The sequence below is a fragment of the Medicago truncatula genome, chromosome 1, assembly GCF_003473485.1.
Source record: "Medicago truncatula cultivar Jemalong A17 chromosome 1, MtrunA17r5.0-ANR, whole genome shotgun sequence".
Taxonomy (NCBI): Eukaryota; Viridiplantae; Streptophyta; class Magnoliopsida; order Fabales; family Fabaceae; genus Medicago; species Medicago truncatula.
Genome location: NC_053042.1, coordinates 10,856,912 through 10,881,193, shown reverse-complemented (window position 1 = coordinate 10,881,193; position 24,282 = coordinate 10,856,912). Strand labels below are relative to the sequence as shown.

At 31.3% G+C, this 24,282-nt stretch overlaps 4 protein-coding genes across 8 annotated transcripts; 1 reads left to right on the top strand and 3 right to left on the bottom strand.

Moving 5' to 3' along the window:
- The first annotated feature begins 201 nt into the window (after positions 1-201).
- Positions 202-5,270, top strand: LOC25482496 (uncharacterized). 5 transcript variants are annotated; one of them, XM_024775539.1, is made up of 6 exons: positions 202-399; positions 687-1,014; positions 2,130-2,238; positions 2,410-2,618; positions 3,771-4,022; positions 4,595-5,270. In XM_024775539.1, exons 4-6 carry the CDS (start codon positions 2,421-2,423, stop codon positions 4,853-4,855), a joined length of 711 nt encoding a protein of 236 aa, XP_024631307.1. In that variant the 5' UTR covers positions 202-399; positions 687-1,014; positions 2,130-2,238; positions 2,410-2,420; the 3' UTR covers positions 4,856-5,270. The 5 variants fall into 5 exon arrangements, with proteins under 5 accessions (XP_024631307.1, XP_024631305.1, XP_024631304.1 ...); XM_024775537.1 differs by having other exon boundaries at positions 596-1,014; positions 2,162-2,238; XM_024775536.1 differs by having other exon boundaries at positions 596-1,014.
- A 1,534-nt stretch (positions 5,271-6,804) lies between these two features.
- Positions 6,805-7,832, bottom strand: LOC25482495 (leucine-rich repeat extensin-like protein 1). Its single transcript, XM_013611061.3, has one exon. The coding sequence runs from the start codon at positions 7,647-7,649 to the stop codon at positions 7,188-7,190; it is 462 nt and encodes a 153-aa protein (XP_013466515.1). The 5' UTR covers positions 7,650-7,832; the 3' UTR covers positions 6,805-7,187.
- A 3,364-nt stretch (positions 7,833-11,196) lies between these two features.
- Positions 11,197-12,455, bottom strand: LOC25482494 (kirola). Its single transcript, XM_013611060.3, has 2 exons — positions 12,221-12,455; positions 11,197-11,864 (listed from the first exon to the last, which is right to left on the bottom strand). Exons 1-2 carry the CDS (start codon positions 12,405-12,407, stop codon positions 11,554-11,556), a joined length of 498 nt encoding a protein of 165 aa, XP_013466514.3. The 5' UTR covers positions 12,408-12,455; the 3' UTR covers positions 11,197-11,553.
- A 5,300-nt stretch (positions 12,456-17,755) lies between these two features.
- LOC120575843 (MLP-like protein 28) lies at positions 17,756-19,447 on the bottom strand. The gene is made up of 2 exons (XM_039833863.1): positions 19,207-19,447; positions 17,756-18,575 (listed from the first exon to the last, which is right to left on the bottom strand). Exons 1-2 carry the CDS (start codon positions 19,388-19,390, stop codon positions 18,298-18,300), a joined length of 462 nt encoding a protein of 153 aa, XP_039689797.1. The 5' UTR covers positions 19,391-19,447; the 3' UTR covers positions 17,756-18,297.
- Positions 19,448-24,282: the final 4,835 nt, after the last annotated feature.

Sequence of the window (24,282 nt, the reverse complement as noted above, 5' to 3'; positions counted from 1 at the left end):
AGGGTAAAATTTCCCTAACCGCAAAGCCTAATCCATTTCCTTTTGAAAGCCAAAAAATGCAGTCGCTGCCGATTTGGCCTCGTATCAGAAACAGCATACAGTTGCACATGGGCGATTACACCCCCCAGCTGCTTTCTATGTTGGAAGCCCAGCCCAATAGCCATATTCTTTACTTAAAAAAAATAAAAAAATGGGCAAAATTGAGGCAAATGTTCAGCGTGTAAAAATGTTCTATTTTTCAGTCTTCTCCTTCTCTAACTTATCGTGACTCTCCCTCTCTTAGTGACTCAATCTCAATTCAGTTTCATATCATTTGCTTCTCCCTCTCTCAATTTGCGCCTCTTCCTCTCTCAACTCTTAGTCTCCATTTTCATTCCTTCTCCTCTTCACTTCCTCCAGGTTTGTTCCATGTTTTTTCTTTGTTATTTGTTCTATACTTCTATTTTGTTCCTGAATGTTGATGCTTGTTAAGGAGTGAATCAATGAGTTGATTATTTAAATTCAAAACTGCAATTTATAATTATTGATTATCCCTAATTTTGATTTCCCAAACCCTAATTTAGAATTGTTAATTCTTCTCTTTCTTTGTCCAAAGAGAATTGTTAATTTCAGAATTTTGATTCTACTGTTGTATAAGTTGATCAAGTCCAATGTAATAACTTGAAGAGAATGTAAGGATTTCTTAGGATTTTTACTTCAAGAGGCTCAAATTTTGGTAAATAGTGGCGGAACTGGGGTTGGGAAGGGGAGCCACCGCCAGAATTAGTTTGCAGAATTCCTATTCAGGTTCATTTCTTCTTTCCCTTTCTCTTTCATCTGAGAACGTGATCTCTATTCTTCTCCCAACCAAAGCAAGCCACCTAACATTACATCCACCACCACACCACCGCTTGTGAGCCGCGACCACTCTCCTCCTTCTCCATCCATCACCGCTGCATACTTCTCCATCTTCTGTTTCGATTCTTCAGTTTAGAGACATCTCTCTCCACAACAAAACCCTAATTGTTGTAACTTGTAAGTTAATGTGAAATTGAATGTAATTGTCTTCAATTCTGATTCTGATTTGATGATTACATATGTTTTTTAGTTGATTTCCATTGTGTTGTTTTTAGGGTTATTAAAATTTCTCATTCTTTTCTATCAAATTGATGCCATAAGCTTGTAATATCCAGTGATAACAGTACTACATTGTTTTCTCATCTAAATCTGTTAACAACTGAAGACTATTTTATTGTTTCAATTTGTTTTTCATGCTATCTGATGCAAAACTTTTTTCCTAAAAGAGAATAATAAGCAGAAAGCAATGGAAACTGAGTGTAGTAGTTTTAAAACAATGAAACAAAGATGTGTTAGGCTACTGTGACAGTAGAACCTGTGATAATATTTTACATAATTTTTTATAATGAACCTGTGACAATAGAACAATGAAACTGTAGTACTTTTTTTCTTTGCATAATTTACATAATATTTGATGTAATTAGATGTGTTAGGATACTCTGACAGTAGAACCTGTGATAATATATATTTTGTTAATTTCATTCGGAAAGCATAAAATGCATCTATAGGTATGTTAGTTTATATATTATGTAGTTTAAATTTTGAACGATCGGTTTATTACGACCTAAATATATTGTATGCAATATGATTTATATATTTTGGTTTATTTTGTTGGCGGGATGCCCGCCACCCCAAACTTTTTTGTTTGGCTCCGTCACTGCTGGTAAATAGTCTAAAACAAGTTAAATACTTTCATGAATGTGTGAATAAATTAGAAACGTTGCTGATTGTTTGATATAGCATAATTGTTATAACCAATTTGTAGTATTTTTTTGGGCCTGTTGGTGTGTTTGTGTGAACTGTGATGCTTTTATTTGGCTAAGTTGTTACAGCAGCATTTTTTAGCTTGTCATGTAGGTGTTTTTTTTGGGGGGGGGGGGGGGGGGGGCTTTGCTGTCATGTAGCTCTATCATTTTTTAGCTGCGTTTTTTGTTACAACATTCATGAATAAGTTAGAAAAATTACACATTTTAGCATAGCACTCTTTATACGTGGTTGTAAAGAATTAAGTCAACATACTACAATAATAAGCACTATGTCACATTTGAATTTGCGATTAAATTTTTGCCCAGGCTCTAAGAAATTTTTGGCTCCGCCACTGCAGTTGCACTGAACTTATCTCACCGGAAAACGTTGCCGGAGTTTCCCGTCGGCGCCAGAAACATTGAACAAGTCCTCCAGGTTAGTTTACATTTCATTTTCATTCATTTTTTCGAATTTTTCTGTCCCTATCCTTAACCACGCTTGAAGATACAATTCCAGCGCAATTTCCTGCCGCAGTAATCGCTGCTGAAAAAGTCAGCGATTACGCGGTGCAAATGAATTGAAATCTGAATATATGAATTTTTGTAGATTTTGTAGAAATGAATTCTGCTCAAGTTACTGCATTTCAGCTTGGAATTTGTGTGAAAAATTCTAAATCATGTGTTTTGCAAAAGAGTATTGTAAACTCTTTCCCTCGGATTCGGAGTATTAGCATAAGAGATAAACCGTTATTTGGGTTGAAATCTTTGAAACCTCTTCGTGCTGGTGGAAAAGGAATGTCAGAAAATAGTGATGAGGTAGGCTACTTTTTTTTTTTAATTATAATTTTTTTTCTTATTGTTATTTTGATATATTTTGTCGGAAAATAATGTCTAGAACTGTAAGAGAAACTATTAGAAAAGACTTAAATATTAATCAGTTGGACTGAAATATGGTTTATACAGAACATTTTGACGTAGTTTGATCAATGTAGCCTACCCCACTTAATTTGAGATAAAGTTTGGTTGTTGTTGTTGTATTGTTAGTTTGATGGTAAATATTAGTCGATGCCTATGTAGCACCGACACTTCTAATTGATGGCGTGTCTTATGTCGGACACACATTGACAGATGTTATTACATTAAATTATGTTATTTTCTCAAATTATCATGGGTGTTGATGTGGATGCGTCAGTATCATGTGTGGGTTTGTTTTGTGTTTGTGCTTCTAGGTCGATCCTTTTGATTTTAATCATGAGTGTGCAAAAAGGATCTAAAGAAGCACTTGTGAGACTGTTTGGGAGAAAGACAATTTATGACATGTTTATAATCTGTTTTCAGCTTATTTTCATAAGTTCTCCAATGTAGCTGATGAGAACAACTTATAGCTTACACAAAAGCACTTTAACTTTATTTTCTATTTTGTTACAGAAATAGATCATATAGATATGCTTATCATGATAAGCGCTTATGTTATATGATGCAATTTAAGTTGTTTATACAAACAAGGTCTTATGAGGAAACTCTTTTTCTTTTTAAATCGAAAATGTTAGTAATTAGTTGTTAGATTAATATTTACTCCTTCATCCTGGTTTGAACCCAGGAACTTCAACTACTTATCCCTTAGCTCAAACTAGTTGAGCTACCCAATCCCCCAGTCTTATTAGGAAATTCTGTAGTACAAATATTGAAAGGGATAAATTTTTATAATAGACAACCTAGGGTATGCAACAATGTTTTGAGAACCGACCAGAAGTTGAACCGGAGGGACCTCTGAGTAATGGTTCAATTGATTTAAAGTTTAAACTGTTCGAACTAAGATGAAAATGCGACAAAACCGCCAAAATAACTGAACAGTAGTACCAATTGAACTGTCTGATTTTGTTTGGTTTTTAAAACGTTGGCATGCAACATGAAAGATTAACAATGATTTCTACATTTTGCTAACATTATAAATGTAATAATATTCAGAATTCCCCATGGCAATCTATTACAAATGCAATGGACAAATTTAAGGGACAACCAATAGAAGAAGTATTACGGAAGCAAATTCAAAAAGGTGAGTATTTAGACAATGGTGGAAGTGGAGTAAAGCCACCAGGAGGAGGAGGAGGAGAAGGTGGGAGTGGTGGTGGCAGTCCCAATGGCCCTGGTGGATCTGATGATGAAGAAAGCTATGACACTCGCCAAACTATTTTCGCATCTGGTGCCTTACTATCTCTGGTACACTCTCTTTCTCTTCGGTTTATGTGTAGTATACGTGGACAAGTAAATTACTCATCTGGCATTCTTTATTTTGTGTGCAAAACTCTGAATTTTGAAAACGCAAAGGAGAAAGTTAAATGGAAGTAGCCATGCTAAAAAGGGTTATAGTTAATGTTTCTGATTAATGGAACAAAACTTTCGAATTAAACTGCATTAATAGAATTTAAATCACTGATAGTTGTAGCTAACTATTGAAGTCCTTCCGGTATATGAGAAGACTTTTGAGCATGGAATATATTCTTATGCAAACTTATGATACGAGTTACCCTTGACATGATTAACAGAGTTGATAGAATATAGGCCATTCCTCATTTCTTAAGAGAAATTATTTTTGTTCATAAAAATTTTGATGTCAAATTTGGTGTCTTTTGATTTTTGTGTGTATTATTCAAATATGCGTCTATTATAGAAGATAAAAAGTAAGAGAAACAGAGAAATAAATGCTCACAGTGCATTATATAGCGTATGAATTTTGATGTTCAAATAACACGACTATTTCTTAATGCTCAAGCTCTACATTATTTTTCCAGTATATCTATCTCATCATGGGCAAGGAGCTTCTAAGGACAATTTTTGACTTTTTAAGGTTTATAGTTGGCTTAGGTAAGACTAGTCGAATTAAGCGTATCTTGGTAAGATTGGGAAAATTGTACAAGAGTACAAAACGGAGGAAAATCACCGATGAGCACTTTTTGGAGAAGGCCATTTTGAATACCCCAACATGGTGGTATGATCCTCAGGATTTTCGTACAGCAGTTAAGAATTACTATGCATCAGATGCGGATGAATAACTTTTACAGACTTTGTAGGATCCTCTATTGTCCTTCCTTTCATTAGTTTTCTTACCTTGAGCTCAATGATGCTCTCTAGACATTGTATTGTATCATAATGTTTTACAGTGTATAAGTGTATTGCCTTTCCTTGCATTTGTTTTGCCCTCAGATTGTTATATAGCAAGGGCAGTTGTAACTTCCAAGGTTATTCTGTATGAACTTGATCTGCTTCTCTATGAACAATTTTAGTATCATTCTAGCCTCAAGTGGTTGGTCTAGTGGGGCATGACAGAACATGTATTCGACATTTTGTTAATTTTAGTCCGTACTGGTTTCTTGGGGGTGAGGTTAATGTAATCTCTCTCGTAAGTATTCAATAAGTCCGGAGGTTTTTCCTTCTTTGATGTATCAAGTAATTAGTATCGTAGTATCACTCTTTGTTGCTAGAATTTTAATGTTTAAAGCAAACACTTTTGTAGTACTTATTCTGCTGTTATAAACTAAAGAGTGCAATAATTTGCGCTTGTAGCTCACAAAAGGGTACTCATACGTCCAATTTCTGGAGGACAGGTTAACATGTCTTGTAAAATTTCATTTAACAATAGAAGTGAACATTCATTTAAGAATAAGTTCACTTTAGTTTTATTTCTAATAGTTATAAGTTGCAGAAGTTGTGTAATGCAAAGATTTTGATTCTTAGTCAAGAGCAACCACAATTTTTGTGTTTCTGGTCTATACATCAAAGTTAATTTCCAAAACATTTTGTTAAAATTATTTACTTTAACCCCTCATTAGCAATACTTCATTGATTATGACATTTAGGCACCTAAGAGCCGTGCACAACTTGTGTTTTTCTTGGTTGAAAAGTGTGATAAGGTTGTTGGAAGATACAGAATTTGAAAACGAGAGTTTTAGAACAATATGAAACTAAAAACAAAACTAATGGTTTCTGGAACATACGTGTTGGGTCCCTTGCTTTTTAGTAGTACAGTGACTGTATTGTCTTCATAGCATTCAGCTCTACATCACGTTGAGAGAGGGTGACTCTATCATTATATTCTATTTCTTATCCTTGAATTTAACTGTTCGATTTTTCACTTATTTGACTAATGATCAACAACAAATTGTACACTGCTATTAGAGTATAAAGTCATGAGTTCGATCGCAACTCATTTGTTTGAAGGTCACCGTTTGAGAGAGTGATTCGTAAATGCTGTAGTTTAGATATCTCAAAAGAATCGTTTAAGCACATGTTTCGATTGGCGGTAAATTTAACATCTTTAATGAAATGACTTGTCATCGTAATTTTACCAAACTCAGCTTTCATCTAAACATTTACCATCTCTATAATTGCAAAAAATTGTACACACACGTTTGGTCCGGGTGTGAATCCCCATTATCCTTTTATCTTTATCTTAACATTAACATAAAATAATAATAGCAATGCTCCTGTCTGGATACAGCTCCTTGAGTCAAAATAAAATCTGGATACGTTTTCAATCTTCATTGTGATTTGTGAGCATACCATGTTAATCCAATAAAAGAAAAGTACAATTGACTTAAGTTGGATGGGTGATCGACAATTCGACATGCATTCATGACAATTCATTCACATGGGCAACAAATTTCAAGACTAATTTAATCAAAAATTTAGTCAAGATATTTCTTTACACATCATCTGTTAATAATTGACTAAGTTAAAAATATATAATTTGCTTCTTTTTAACAAAACAAATAAAATACATGAAACACTAAATTCTTTATTACAAAAGTGATTGTTATTTTTTTTTTTATACTGAACATAAGTGATTACTTATTAGTCAGCTCTATGATAATGTTAACACTAAGCAATTTTTTTTTTAAAGCAATATAACTTAATGACATGACGTGAAAATCAAATAACTTGCTGGATGTACAGTTCTTCTGCTTCTATATTCAATCTAAATAATTAAATGCAATAAGAAATCTCGATCAAACTGATTTGATTGAATTGGATGCACATGAACAATCAATCCAACAGTTGATATTTAGTTCAACCAGAATTAATCTGCACATAATCTTAATCAAAATTTACAGACAAACTCAAGAAAAGATTGCAAATGTCATAAAAAAAGACTTACATAAATTTATTACTTTCTCTATGGTACATAAGATTTATTGGATCAAAGATACTATACGTAGAAATGAAAATAAACATTGTATGATCAACAAATTGGGATCACATATTTAACCAAAGCATATGGAACATGTTAAACACTAAATTTTGAGCACTAGCTTTTCTTGCCTCTTACCTTATATATATGTATTCTCTTCTACTCATTTTTTGAGTACTTCAACCTCAAACTAATCATCAAAGGACTAGAAGGCTCAACAAACAAACCAAAAGTGGCAAGAATCCAGCAAAACTCGCGCGGCCGTTGGGGGTTGCTCCTGATCCACTGAAATTCACATCAACTGGATACAGGTTCCCCGGCGGTCCAGTCATGTATACATATGGTGATGATGATGATGATGGTGATGATGGTGGTGGAGGACAATTTGCCGAGGGAGGTTTCTTAGGTGAAGGTGGTGGTGGTGAATAGTATACTATTGGCGGCGGTGACGGAGATGGTGGTGGTGGTGATGGATACACAATTGGTGGTGGTGGTGAATTGTATATTATTGGAGGTGGTGAATATATTGGAGTGTCACCACATGGTGTGCACTTCTCAACAAGCTTTCTTGATTCCATAGCATTAATTGGAAGAGTAACACACACAAGTAGTAAGATCAAATTGAGAATTCTTAGCGGAATTTTACTTTGAGGATCCATGATTGTTTTGATGGGAATTGATGTGAGAATTGTGTAAGGATTAGAAGAAAATGAGGAAAGTAAAGGATTTCTTAAGTTGTTAGGTACATATGAAAATGTAAAGTATGTATATGTAAAAGGGACTTTTGGGTTTAGGTATATTTAATTATGGTTTTGAGAAAATTGGAGTGAGGGACACTTGTTCTAATTGTCCTTTATTGGAGAGGTCTATCTTTTTTGGAAATGTGAACTCCATTAGCATGTGGCTGGTGTAAAATGTGGGGTCCATTATGCGCATAAATCCACATTCCTTCACACCTCAATATCAATAATTTGATTTTGGCTTCATTTGGTGGTTGAATTTTGGCACAATTAGGTTATAATCTTGGCTCAAATAAGAAATAACCCCCACATTCTTTCTTTTTTCTGACACATAATTACCCCATATTCTATTTGCGTAGCTTCTCTGATCATATGTTAAAAAACAAAATCGAAAATACTTCTTAAGAACGTTGAAAGATGCATTAACATATTATTCATCAACAAAATCTTTATATACCGACATTAAAAGTTGAACTTACATCCTTATAAGATACAAATCAACTTAAGCGTTGATACACCATACTGTTAGAATCCAATCTAAAAAGATGATAAAACAACTCATTTTCTTTAAAGTGAAAAATGAAATTTGAACCCTTTTTTGCATATTCTGTTTCGTGCAGATTCCATGACTTCACATGGTCCATCCCTCTATGGTGGAGGGTATATGGGCATTCTACGAATGGTTTTCAGAGCAAAACATATAGTAAGCAAAATCGTTGACCATAGTATTCTAAAATTTAAGAACTTTCATAATCATAATCATTCTTTATGAAAATACGTTTCATAACTTAGAATAAGAAAATTAGAAACAAAATAAATAAAATTTGAATTTGTATAATTCGCAAATATGAAAGTACACTTGTCCTAAAATTATTTAATGGAACAAATTTATATTATACATATGATGATTAAAAAAATAGATAAAGTGAAGAGATAATGACAAGTATGAGAGTCACAAACGTTGTTCTCACATGTTTGGTTGTAGTCCATAGAATTGACTCATAAGATGGATGCTAATTATTATTATATTTGATCCTAATTGTAAGGCTCATCCCTTGTCATGGCTTATCTTCTACCCTTACAAAAGGGGACATGAGGGTTGGCGTGGTCCTTACGACATTACCCGCATTTGGAGCTTTTGAGTCATCAAAGTCATACATCACTTGCTTATTATTGAATTAACCTTCTTATTATCCCAACTAATTCTCCTTATTATCATACTATAATTTAGTTTTGTCTCAATTGTTAGGGCCTAAGAAGGTAGTGTTAATTGAGTTTGTTATTTAAACATAATAACAAATTGATGTGGCATCCAATGCAATATAAAGATACACTACTTTTTTTAAGGGAAAAATGAGATGCAAATGGACCTCCTACTCCAATATCACAATCATATATTAAATGAAAGAGAAAAGTGTAAAGAAGAGGGCGGACAAAACCAAAATCCTCCATAAGAGCAAGAGAAAATCAAAACAAATAGAAGAAAAAAAAAAAAGCAAACTAGTGAGGCGAACGGTTGGAAACACCACCTTAAATCTTTTCTTGTCTCAGAATGCTTCTTCTTGTTCTTCTTCTTTCTTGGGACCATCAATCGAAATGGTTGACTTGTGTTTTTGTCCAAATCAACAATCTCATTGTTCCGAGCCATGTTAGCTCATGATTCACTTAAAAAATTCATTGTTCGTTGGGCCTTTGTAGGAACATGTCATGAATAACAGATGCACTGAAATTTGACAAGTTAGAGTTTGTCACGACAATGAAACTACCTCCGAAACGAATTGTATTTTCTATTACTTCCTCTTGTCAAAAAATGTCAGCTGAAATTGAATCATCTTCAAAATTTATGTCAATATTAATTTGTTGATGTGATTAGAAAGAAAAAAAAAATTGATATCAATTTTAATTAAAATGTTTGTTGTTATATTAGTATATTAGTATTTTTTTCTTCACTTAAATTTGAACTTTTTTCTGCTCTCATCTCAAATCTCAAACAAGTTAAATAGATAAGATAGTTAGATCTCATATTTTAGAAAATTAAACCTTCATGAAAATTAGGTTGTAATTTTAACGAAAATGTCATGTCAAAACTTTTAATGTTTACACCAATCGGTTTTTATAGTTATTTCTTTCTTACAAATTATCTATTTTTATTTTATTTAAAGAATGACGAATATTTCAGTTGGATTTATAGCATCTGGAAGGGAGAGTCCACCGTCCCATTTTTGTGAGCACCTTTTTCCGATACCTTTTTAATTAAAAAATTACATTTGGAAGGTTCGTTTGATTTGCATAGGAACATCCTCCCTGTACAATCATAAAAGTTAACACTAACAATGATTAATTATATCCATATTATTACCTGCTCATAAGAAAATTATATCCATAGTATATCAAATTATACAATGATATACCCTGCTGGCTCTGTCGGTTTGTTTATCATGTATCATTGATAAACAAATCAAATAACTAATTACTCCAATGAATAGTACTTATACCTCAATTTGATTCTTAAGTGTGAAGGTATTTAATAAGACAAGAGAAAACTAAAGGGAAATCTTCTGGGCATAGTAATACTATGTATACTATGACAAAAAAATAGTTTTGTTTGGTCTAAAGGAATTCCAACCACAAGAAATGTTGATCAAGTCTAAAAGAAGGGAAACAACGAATCCTCTAGACTCTAGTCAACGGAAAATCAATGGAAAACACCGTATGTGTAAAATGTATCCTCTAGATAAGTAAATAATACAGAGAAATCAAAGCTATCGTCTGGATATGACGATCCTCTGCATGATTAGCATAAAAGAAAGTCAAAGTACGGTTTCAACCGTCTGACCTAAGCTATCCTCTGGATAATTGATACAAGAAGAAATCAAAGCTATCATCTGGATAATTGATACAAGAAAAAAGCAAAGATATCCTCTCGATGATTGATACAAGAAGAAATCAAAGCAATCATCTAGTTACAACGATCCTTTGAAAGGATCAAACTGAAGATCAAGTGGTAAGCTTTGGTTTAATAACATATGGATGATCTTTTAAGTGCAATGAAGTGATTCTTTAAAAAGTCTTTCATCTAAAAGAAATCATGCGCAAACAAAATAAGACAACGGATAGTAGTACAACATCGTACAATCTCTATCCAACAACTCTTTCTTTTGTCTTGCTATTCAACGATATTATTCTTCTTGTATGAAAGGGGATATATTCAAAACCTTAAAATAAACTTGTCTTGCTGTCTATTAGTCTTCATAAAATAGAAATATTTGAAGAAAAAAAAGACCAATGTAGGTGTTCAAAACACCAAACTTAGAAAGAAAAATGCTATGTTATTATAGAAAAGAAGTCTTATGGGAAGGAAGTCCATCTAAGGTTAGGAGGAAAAATCACTCTGGATAGGATGGATTAGACTAATTATCCTATTGAAGTTATATGTTTTGATAAAAAAAAAACTTTTGATAATGAATTTCTTACAAATAGTGGTTAACTTAGGAAAGATTTTTAAATCTCAAAATGTAGCATATACCTCACCCCAACAAAACATATATCAACAACCTTTATCTTTTTTCATGTTTTCCTTAATGAAAATGGAAAACTAATATGAAATATATATTTTGTCAACATTAGAGACAAAAATAGAAGTTCACTTAGGCAATCAAACTCATCCATCACAACAAACCAAATGATTTTCCTAATGACCGTAAGTCAAGAACAAATTATTTAGAAAAACGAATTCAAATAACTTTTGGCCATAAAAAAATGCACCCACAATCACAAAAACGTTTTGATAAACAATAACTCTTTATCCAACCACACTTTATCTTCATCTTTGTTCATCTTGCTCCAATTCCAATTCAAGATGATAATCAATATCTTTTGTGACCTCTGCAACAAGGTCCAAGTATAAATCAGGACATGCACCTATAATATCCTCCTTTACTTTCTCATACTCAAAAGTCCATCTAACAAGTGAACCATATTCGTTAATATCTAATTCGCAATCAAACACTTGCAATGTTCCCTTGAAACTCTTGTAACTCTCACTCACATTTCCATCAAAGAGGCTAAATGTGATTACCTTATTCTCATCATCTATAGTCTCAATTTTAACTTTAGCACTTTCTTCATTTTCATCTGCAGGGTTTCAAAGTATTTACAATCAAAGTTGATTGATATATAGAAAATAAATTAGAGACAAACAAAAACATATTTAATTTCGAAACTATGTGTTAAAAAATGTCAAAATTAGTGATTCATTTATTTTGCAATGATAAATTATTTATTTTTCACGTGTATCTACATTTTTTTTTGTTGTAAAATAGACGAAATGACAAAGCAATATTATGTACATGGATAATGTATATTATATGCAGGGGTTGGGGTTTGAACCCCGGACACCCTACTTATTTACCTTTAAGGTGAATTTCTGTAGCCGTTAGGCTACTTAACCAAAAAAAAAAAAACTATGAAACATACCAAACCTTAATTACCTATTGTATATTCCCAGTGAATGACAGAACCAACATTTTCCCAGCCACCTTCATGCAATCTAGCTCCCTGTACTTGATCTGGGGAGATATCAGGAATTTTTTTAAGTTGCTTCCTGAAAATATTATAGACCTTAGCAGGAAGTGCTCTAATCTCTATTTCAGTGAACACTTTTCCACTTAAAGCCATGTTTCTGATTTCTAATGTTTCTACTAATAATGTAGAGATATCAAAGAATATATAGAATAATTGATTGAAATATATAAGATTTACCTATTAATGTGACACCACAAAACAGCTGTATATATAAGTTGACATTTACAGATTTTTTGTTTTTTTTGAAGTTGACATTCTTTTTTGCGGTAACTCTCAGGTTTCTTAAAGAAAGGGGTTACAACTTACAATAGTTTGGAGTTCGGCCATGAAGTAAACATAACTTAATTAAAAATTACTTCATCTAAAAATTAAACTCGAGTTCTTCTAAACAATTTATCCTTAATAAAACTCATTTACCATTTGAGCTTAATTGCTCGGTTAAAATTGACATTTTAAAATTGCTAGAGTAAACTGAGTATAAAATAATACAATTGTGAAAAAGACGTTGTAATATACAAGAGCAAAGTTCAAACTCTAAATTCTTATTTATTAAGATGAATTTCTAATCACCGATTTTAATAAAAAAAAAATTGAAAATAATGTTGGACCAATATTAGCTGACATAATATTGATTCGACCATCAATGTTTGTTGTGATTCACGTACCAACTACCAACCATATTTCGAATACACGTCCCACGTCCCTAGATGTTAATCCTAAATGAATTAAAGAAAAATGATTTTTGGAGAATTTTTTTTATAAAACTTTTGCAATAAATTAGTTATACTACAATTTAAATAGTAGGTTTTAACAAGGGTGTACGTAGATCGGTTTGGTTTGGTTGAGTTTAATCAAATCTAAGATTCGAACTATATAAGATACTCTGGTTTGATTGAATTAAAATAATCACCCGTTACATTGTTAGGTTGGGTTGGGTATTGGATTACCCAACTTATTTTTCAGTTTTTTTTTTTTGATAATATTAAATGACTAAATAATGAGCCCAGTATTTTTTCATAAAAGTTAATTAAATTTTTTATTTTTTAAAAAAAAGATTGTGTAACCTATTTTCAATATATTTTAGCATCATAAAATAATAAATGATAATATTAAATAATATATTTCATCATAAAATACTTGCAACAAACTAAAATTGTATGACATAAAATTGCATTAGCATCAAAATAATCAAAAAGTGCAACATCCTAATTTGTAACTCTAGCATGCTTTAATTTTCAATATAGATGATAGATATTGATACCTTGTGTCAATTTCGAAAATTAGACTTGATTTATGACCAAAACTTTTAGTATTCTCTTTTGTTTCAATGAAAATAAAATTAAAATGTGGGTATTATTGGGTAAGTGTGTTTATTGGGTTTGGGTTTGGTTTTCTTCGAAATCCGTTATTTTTTTTTATGTATTTTTCATTTCTTAACATCATACCAACCCAATGACCCAACCCAACCCACTTTTTTTTTTGGATGAATTTGACCAAATTTTTCGAGTTAACTCAACCCTATACACCCCTAAGTTTTAAGATAAGTCAATGTTGTGGATCGAAAAAAAGATACGTAGATGGTTACTCTTTAAAAAAAACGTAGATGGTTACTATATATTCCTTCTAAACCTTGTTATAAAAGAAAAATAAAAAATCATCAAAATAGATGCGATCATTAACTTATGTATCTTTTTAAATATTTTTTATAAATATCAATAGTGTCAATATATATATATATATATATATATATATATATATATATATATATATATATATATATATATATATATATATATATATATCTTTCCCTAAAAAAAAACAGTAGTATATATATATAAAGTAAGGTTTATTTTTATGCCACGTGTCTCTTCCATGTTTAGTCGCAATATTTTTATTATTTTTTTAATTTTTCAAAATCAATATTTAATTTGACATAAATATCTCAACAAACTTTTGAACTTATATATTAAATATTTTACTTGACTTTTTTTTATTGAACTCCTATTCGTAATATTTTATGTAACAGAAATATCTCAACAAATTACAACGATACCCTTCAACTATAAATGATCAATCGATCAATCAATAGTATCAATATCAATAGTATATATATAAAGTAAAGTTTTAATGTCACGTGTCACTTTCACATTTATTTGCAATATTTTTATTATTTTTCTATTTTTTAAAACCAATATTTAATTTGACATAAATATCTCAACAAACTTTTGATCTTATCTGTTAAATATTTTTACATTGAATTTTTTATTGAATTCCTAATATTTTATGTAACAGAAATATGTCAACAAATTGCATACGATACCCTTCAACTATAAATCATCAATCAATCAATCAATAATATATATATAAAGTAAGGTTTTTTATGCCACGTGTAACTTTCACGTTTATACGCAATATTTTTATTATTTTTCTATTCTTTAACCAATATTTGAATTGGCATAAATATCCCAACAAACTTTTGATCTTATCTATTAAATATTTTATTTAACTTTTTCATTGAATTTCTAATATTTTATGTAACAGAAATATCTTAATTAACAGAAATAACACAAATTCCTAAAAGTTAATTTTATTCTATATGTGTTAATATTTTTACTAAATCCAATTAATTTTATTTGTATGTGCATGTATAAATTTACGAGTATGGTCCTTTCCTATCACCCTCATTTTCATTCTTCTGAAACACTAAATCACATAAGTGTTCTCTCCCTTAGCCAACAGCTGTAGTCGATTTTCCTCCGCTGCCGATGAGATATGCCTTGATTCGACAAACAAACCATGTTTTCTCTATCTCCTCAACCTTCTCTATATTTCTATCCAAACATATTCAATAAAAGAGAAGATTGAAAAATGGGTCATATTCGATGATAAACAACTATGTGTGAACGCACGGGTGTCACATTAGGTTAGATTATTTGGTTGACCAAATAAGCAAGGTTGCATTGTTTTAGTACATGTATTGTATTAATCTATCTTGAAAATTTAAAGGAAAAAAAAGAGGGAGAGAAACTTTAAATCTTTTGGAAGACCACTTTCTAAACAATAATAAATGTACACTTAAGATGGTTCACCTATATCATTAGCGATCAATATTTCATAATCTTAGAGAGTATTGAAGCATAATTTATTTGAATATCATCTTTTGTTGTGATTTTTTGTATTTATATTTCGTTATTACCAGTTTCTTGAAGATTCTTAGAATCAACTGAATTTGAATCTATCATGCTTGGTTTGCTTTTGATTTCGGTTCGATGCATGTTGTATTTGTTTTTCGGATTTACGCATTGCATATTGTTTTTGTATTGATGCGGTGGCGATGGTAAGGGAATGAGCTCTTTGTTTTAGGGTTTGAGATGAGAAAATCACAGATGACTAACTGAGCATAGGAGAAGGGTTTGACGAGGGATGTTGGGTTTGGCCCAATTTTTGTTACTTCACGGGATGGTGTATGAAAATGGTGGTGTTAATAGCAATATGTCAAAATTTTCATTTAAGAAAATTATAACTTTCATAGTTTTACCTTGCAATCTTGTGTCATGGTGATTGGTGGTGTCGTGTAATGTGTATGCATTCTCATTCAACCAATCGGTAAACAGATCAATTTTTTCTCCACATTAGTGTAGGGATCTTAGGGATGGCAATTGGACCCAGGTCCGATGGGTACCCGCAACAAATACCTGCAATGGGTAGGGTAAAGCTCTGCTTTCATGAGTCTGGGTATGGGTCTGGGTATTACCTGTAAATTTGAATAAGTAAGGGTACGGGTAAGGGTACTATACTGTCCAACCCCGCAACCCGTATATACATATTTATATAATATGATAGATAATTTATTTATTTTTGATGTATAATTAATTAATTAATTTAGCTATTTAAGTCTAAGCCTAAACCTAAAAACTACTAAATACAATAGCTGGTCCTTCTTTTTGGTATACAATTTTTGAAGGATATTTTTTATTTTGTTAAATACTACGATTCGTACTATTTTGAATTTTTTTGAAAAAAAATTAAACCATAGTTTTATTTCAATTGTGATATTTTTATTGTCTTTTCATAATTAAAGTACGGGTAATGAGTGCAGGTATGAGCACTAAGGTGCTCATAAAGTATGGAGAATGACACTAAAGTTGTTGCCCACGAGAATATGGGCTCGAGTACAAGTATTTTTTATAAATGTTGGTACGAGGAAGGGCATTGTAGTACCCTATCCATAGAGTACCCATTGCCATCCCTGTCACCACACAATTACTTCAATAAAACTCTCACTATTACTCACACACACCATTATTCTATTAATTACCCAAGTTATTACTATCTTCATTAATTAACTCTCCATACCCAAAATTACTAAAATACACTTCACCCTAAATTACAAAATTACCCTTACTCCTTAAATTACAAAAATACCTTTAATATCTCCAAAACCCCATTAACCAACAAATATAACACACCATACAATTAAATAATTAATAAAGCAATTAAATAAATAAAATTCTAAAATTGGGTCATTAAGCTCGTTGGAAGACCATCCTAAGGTCACTGTGTGTTCATTTTTTAGGAAGCTTTATTAGGGGGTGGCTAATGTTGTTGTAGATGAGGAGGCAAGTGTTTATTGGGGGTGATTTCTTTTGGAGGCTGCCTCTGTTACTTGGGTCTTGGTTTCGTCGTCACTAACCCTTGTTTGCATTTTTGGGGTTGTTAAGGTGTTTAGGGTGTTTGGAGGGAGCAGGTCCCATTGAGCTGAGCCTTTTCCTTTTGATCGTTGTTTGCACCCCCGCCTATCTTGTGGTTTGTCTTACTGTTTGTGTGCTGGTTTCCGGTGGGCCGGTTAATTTTGCTTCGAGATCGGGAGTCAGTTGTTTGGCTCAAGTTTGGTTTTGGGCTTTTTATGATTTTTTCGGTGGTTCGGAGGTCGCGAGGTGGTGGAAGCTGAATGATTTTCTCTGATAGGAGCTTTTCGGGTGCGGCTCTGCTTTGGTATCGAGGACTGAGAGTTTATTTTTGAGGGGTGTTTCTTGCGGGATGAGTAGTGACGATGGGTGGTTGGATATCGTTTTTTCAGATGTCGTTTTCGTGAAGGAGTCTGTTTTAAGTGATAACATGTATTTTGATGGGTGTTGTCCTCAAGGGTGTTTTTTAAGGTGTTTATATTTGGGTGTTCCGACTTTGTACGGCGTTTTTAGTTTGTATTCTCAGTTTTACCCGTCTCTATTCGTCTTGAGCAGGGATCTGGTTGTTAAATGAAATTTGATGTTTAAAAAAAAAAAACTCCTTATAAACATCCCCCTACATCATTAAATAATTTCATTCAGAAAGATGTTTTATGAATACATAGATCTCGAAGACAAAATGCATTCTAGCACATAATTTCTAACATATAATTTAATGAGTCTCATTTATATGTTAGCCAATATAGTAGTGTATTAAGGAGTTTGCATAAGAGCTAGAGCAATCTTTTATTTAAATCAAACATTTTACAAGCACACAGTAGCCATTTATACACATCAAATGACAATATATCAAATCAGCAAGACTCTATTCCATCACAAACTAGAATGAGTGACTTTGTTGAAAGAAACAAGCATGTTTGTGACTGAAAAAACATAAAACAACATAAGAGTAAACTCCTTTTCTGTCTCCAATTACCACGATATGAATATTTCTCCGTATTCACACAATTGGAACATCGGTGGTTGTTTGATCTGGATCGAACAATCAAGATTCAAATTTGATGTCTTAATCATAAAATAAACCATAAGAACTGCATTTTATGGACTATCTGATCTTCATCGAAAAACTATCGATCTTCACAATGTATGAATGTGGGACCCCTTGGCAGCAAGGAATCTCAATCCCAAAATTAGAAGTATACCAATACTGTATTAAACACATTCATCACAAAAAGTTTATTTAAAATGCAATAACACTCAAGACAAACACACTTCATCCTTGTTCATCTTTGTTGCTATTCCTTGGCAAGATGAGAATCAATATCTTTTGTGACCTTTACAGCAAGGTCCAAGTATGAATCAGGAGATCCACCTGTAATTTCCTCTTTTAGCTTCTCATATTCGTATGCCCATTTAACAATCCCACCACCATGTTCTTTATGGATCACTTGTAATATTGCCTTTAAACTCTTGTAATTTTCACTCACTTCTCCATCAAAAATGCTATATATGATTATCTTATTGTCATCATCTATAGTCTCAATTTTTGCTTTAGCACTTTGTTTTCTTCCTTCTGTAGGGTTTCACCAGTATTTAAAATCAGAGTTCCATGATATTAGGGAAAATAAATAAATAGAAATTAGAGACCAATGTAAAAAAATAATTTAATGATGTTATTTTTGAAATACATTGTTTTTTTTATAAGCAAATGAAAAAAATTATTTAAAAATGAAACTTGAAAAAGAAAAAAAGAGTATATATTTTATTTTCTTAATAATTCTTTTAATCTTTTATTTTAATACAGCAAGTTTTTTATGTGCAACATTGTTGAACAAGTGTTTATAAATGACAATTTTGATAATACAAGCTAAAGTTGTTGCTGATAATCAAATCATGTAAAGTTTATTAACATCAGCAAAAGAGTGTTGGAAGGGTCATTAATACTAAAAATTTAGGGTGATGCAAACTTGTGCTCTTGAATTTTGTACATTCAATTAATCAAAAGTAAAAAAATTAATTTCAAATGCATTCATTAATTACAATAAATTATTTCCATTTTTGACTCATTAACTTATGTCTTGATGACACAAGTTAGCATTTCCCTACTTTTCAATATAATCTTTTTTGTGCGCTCATTGATGTATTCTACCTTTCATGAGCAATAATAAAATAGTAAAACTTTGAAACATAACGGCCTTAATTACCTACTGTAAATTCCCAGTGCTTGATAGAACCAATATTTTCCCAGTCACCTTCATGCACTCTAGCTTCATGTATTTCATTGGAGATATTAGGAAGATGTTCTAGTTGCTTTCTGAAAATATTATAGAACTTAGCACCAGGTGCTTGAATCTCTACTTCAGCCTCCACTTTCCCACTTAAAGCCATGTCTCTTCTCTTTAATAATGTTTAGAGATATATAAAAGAATATAGGTTTAGGTTCTTCATAAGGGGGAATGCATTCCCTTAAATAGAAGTTAGTTGGGACTTGGGATGATTAATTTGAATATAAAATTAATAGTTCAAAATCTCCATCCACAAGTAAGTTCCAGATTGAGAAATATGAAAATGATTGATTGAAATCAAACAAATAATTCATTGGAATTTATAAAAATTTAATCTATTATTGGACATCACAATTAAAACAGCTGTATATATAAGTTGACATTTTTAGATTGCTAATAGATATATGAAAATGATGATGGACCAAAGATTTGCTTACATAATATTGATTGGACAATGTCTATCGTGGTTTGCGAGATAGAGACATAGAGTTACTATCTATTTTTTTAAACAAAAATAATCGATATTCATTCATTCGAATTGATGGAGTACATCAATATAATATTAATTCAAAATCGCTAAAAACAAAAAGAATAAAATTGTGAACAAACTCACAATATCTATATTAAAAGCATAAAAGCTAATCAAATCTTCATCAATCAAATATCCACTTGCTCAAAGTTAATCTTTCAACCAAAATCAAATAAACATTACACTAAGACAAGAAATAAAAAACACACCGCACAAAGACGGGAAGTCAAAACAAACAAAATCGTGTAAAAATGACGAAATCACAAAAACAAATAAAATAAGATTGAAAATATGTTAAACTCGCTTATTTAACCAAAAATGAAAAAAAAAATAAAAATTGGATGAGTGATTTTGAGTCAAAAACTTTGATACATCAAGAAGAGAAGTTGTGAAGGCTAGAGTTTAAAAAGTAGAAGAGAGAGATATAATGTTATTCAAAATTATCCCCATTGAGTTACCGTTTATTAACACTACCATGTTTCGAATACAATGTCTTTTAATTGCAAAATAGATACACTATAACAAAAAGATAAATGATATTTGTACATTTATTTTAAAACAATTAAATGGACTTTTTCTTTTTTGCATATTCTTATTGTATTTTTACTCTCTCATATTCTCCCTATTGTTTTTGTTCCAAAATAAGAAAGAAGAGAAAGTTATTTTAAAATGGTTATACTAATATAATTTCTCAAATAAAAAATATTTCATTTGTACCAAATGAAAAATACTGCGAATTATTTCTCTCTCTTCTCTAACACTCTATTCGTCCCTAATTATAAGCTTTTTTTTTTTTAAAAAAAAAAAAATCCTTTAATATAAGTCATCATCTTTCAAGTTATTAGATGCATTGTTTTTTTTTCTTCTTCAAACATACCCCAATTTTGTTTTTAAGAGATAACCCTAATTAATATTACTACTTTACTTTCGAATATAAAAAATCAATTATAAATACATTTATTGACAAAAGACAATTTTATAATATTTATACATAAAATATACACATTATTTACATTACCCACTTTCTTTAATATTAGTGAAACTTGTGCTTATAAAAAGAGACGAAACGTGCTCTATAACCTAAAATTAAAATAAAAATAAAATAATCTAAGCGCTTTAAATGTCAAAGCTTGGTGTATGGTATTTTAACCTGGGGTTTCCTTGCTCAAGCTTCCTTCTTGCAATCACACTCCAATGAATGACCTATGTTGCGTTCAAAGTGCACTTAAGAGCAATAACATCTCTTTCGCAATTGATATAATAGGATAGGATAGGATATTGTTTTAGAAATATATCCAAAGGATTAAAATTAAAAAAGTTATTATTAAAATAATTGAAGGAATGGTCTGCAAGTTATTGGGTTTCAGAACATACCAAATCAAAAACGATATTGGGTTTCAGAAAAACAAAATGTATATTTGAATCAGGGCAGATCCAGATTTTAGGTACACGCGAAGCTAAAATTTTAAAGAAACAATAATGCAAACTATATTTCCTTATAAAAAAAAATGCAAACTATATTAAAAATAAGAAATAATATTGTTTGATACAATACATTACAATGAAAATCGTCTTATATCTATTTGTTGAAAATGTGCTAAAATGACATCATCGCCTTCTATATATCCATTTGTTGAAAATGAGTTAAAATGAAATCGTTGCTAATTGTTAAAAGAACATATCTTTCTATATATAAGTTACAAGACGGTCATTTAGCCACTGATCACCTATTTTGTTACATAGGTTACTCTTCAACACTTTCATATCTGAAAAAACACGTTAACACTTGCAGTTGCTACCGGCAAGAGCAAAACCAACTTCAAAAGTTTATAAACTATAGTAAATGTGTTGCACTTATTTGTTTCCACAAAGATCTGAAAGTCCTTTCAACTTAGCAAATTTTAGGTCAGATCGAACATATGTAACATAATTATTAAGTTGAGTGCGTAACGCCACTTTCGACACATCTATAAAATTATTTGGATAAAACTCAGTCACCCTTATTAATTGTTCACATCAAAAGTTGCAAATAACTTTGTGGATCTCAAGCATGAAACATACTGTAAAAATTCTATATTCTACTGCTGCGTTTCATCTATTATAAAAAATAAAATAAGGAAAAAGCATGTGGACTTGTGGAGCTATAGCTCCACATTGCCCCAACATGGATCCGCCCCTGATTTAAATTGATAGTAAATTTATCATAATCCTAGTTTAAGAAAAAATTATGAAGGCACCGTGATTTCGTCAATTCTATTTTGGTTTCAAACATACACAAAATACAAAGTAGTTGGTAAGCAATTTATAATTGTTTTTTGGAGACTATAGAGTGTGTTTCTTTCTCAAAAGTTTTATGATCAATTCTTTTTGAGACATTAAAACATATAATTTCACGTGTGTTGATATTAACTAATACTTTCTTTTTAATATGCCTTTTCACAAAAAAAAAAAAATCAAATTTTATTAATAGTAGTGACATTAATGACCATATAACAATTAATCAGATGGAATTCAAACTCAGTCGTTTAAAGTTACAAAATCAAATTATAGCCATTAAACTGAAATATTATAGACTAAAAACAAATTCAAAATATAAGTATTAATCTATGATATTTCGCATAAACCACCTTCAACCACACCCCAAAGCTCTGCCGCATACACAATACACATACCAATATTGTTTGCAAAGCCACCTAACCATTCACCATCACTCCCTCAAATCACAACACCACACCTTGCTTCCCCATTATCATTTTAAGAGTCATTTGTATTCAACTTAATCCAACCCTCCATAGGAGGCCTCCAATCTATTAAAACATTCTCACGAGAGAACGAGTTTGCTACCCCCACTGCACAAAACTTCTATTGATAATAGTTATTTGTTCTAATACTATTGGTAATCATTATTACAATTGATGAAAATTAATTTTTCCTTCTAATCAGTTAGTCTTACTCTCACTAAGATAATCAATTAGAAAGAAGAAAAAAAAAAACCAACAAGCTGGTTATTCATATACAGACTAAAAAAAGATAATGAATAACTCCTTATCAATTAATCATATAAAATTTGGTAAAAAAAATAAAAATTGGTCAAGTAAAATTTGGTTAATTAGTCATAGTGAGATGAATTATTTAACTTGTTATGGTTAGTTACGCCTAATAGTGATTCAAACAATATTCCTAAAAAAAATTACTTAAACACTAAAATCGATCAATTTAAGACTAATATAAATAAAAACATAAGTAATTTATTAAAAAAAATTAACTCAATATAAAAATATAATTTTTTGAGGGACAATATGAAAATATAATTAAAATGACATTATTTACTACGGGTTATAAAAGTATAATTAAAATGACATTATCTACTATGGGTTAGTTATAGTTTCAGTTGTGCGTCAAAGAGACAATAATAAAGTCCCTAAATTATTTTACGAAAAATATTCCAGAAATAAAATTAGGAAAAAACTAAACTTTCAAGGGTCACTCTCGAATCTCTTATGCTTCTTAAATTTTTTTATATCGCGAGGTCGACATTAGAGGAATCTCCAAACTAATGGAATTATGCTTGGATACTTTAACCAGGCAGATGGCTAGAATGTATCGCGTGACCGACATTAGAGGAAGCTTCAAACTAAGATGTTCTCTCGGAGCCATCTCAAGGAAAGAACAATCTAGATGCTATCGATTTCAATTTATTAGATATTAAATTCTGATATACTATCTCGTAGTAGCACTTTTGTCATCAAAATAATGAGTAAGGGTCATATTCATAAGCATGGTAATGAGGCGGGGTGGGGACGAGTTTTACCTTCCCTATCCCCATACCCTATTTCTATATACTTACCGTTACCTTACCCATATTCAACGGGGATGAGAAATCGAACCCCATACCCGTCTCCGACGGGTTCGGGGATCCCATACCCGTCTCCGACGGGTTCAGGGTTCCCATCCCCACCCCGTACCCGCAGTGAATTATTTTTTAATAAGAAAAAGCTTTTTTTTCAACCCCAATGACAATTTTGTAAAGCATTATGTTCCCTTTAACATTTCCTTATTATAATGATTTGGTTGTTCCTTTAAAAATTAAAGGCAATTTTTGTAACATGTGGATTATTAAACCAAATAACATAACATGATCTAGGGTTGTGTTTCTATTTATATAAAAAGGGGTAAAAAAATATTTTTTTTACATTTGAGACGGGTATGAGTATGGGTTCGGGGTGGATATCTATAACCCCGTTACCCGTCCCATACCCGTGTTTTGAAATCGGGAAAAACTTAAACTCATACCCAAACCCAGTCAAAGCGGAAAAAACCCGTCAAATTGAAATGGGTCTGGGTGGGACCAGTGGCGGATCTTGAGTAAATTTGTTGGGGGTGCCAAACTACCATGAAATATATGTAAATCCGTTTCAAGAAATAGATAAAAATAATCACCTGCAGTAGTGGTTTAAATTGTTTGA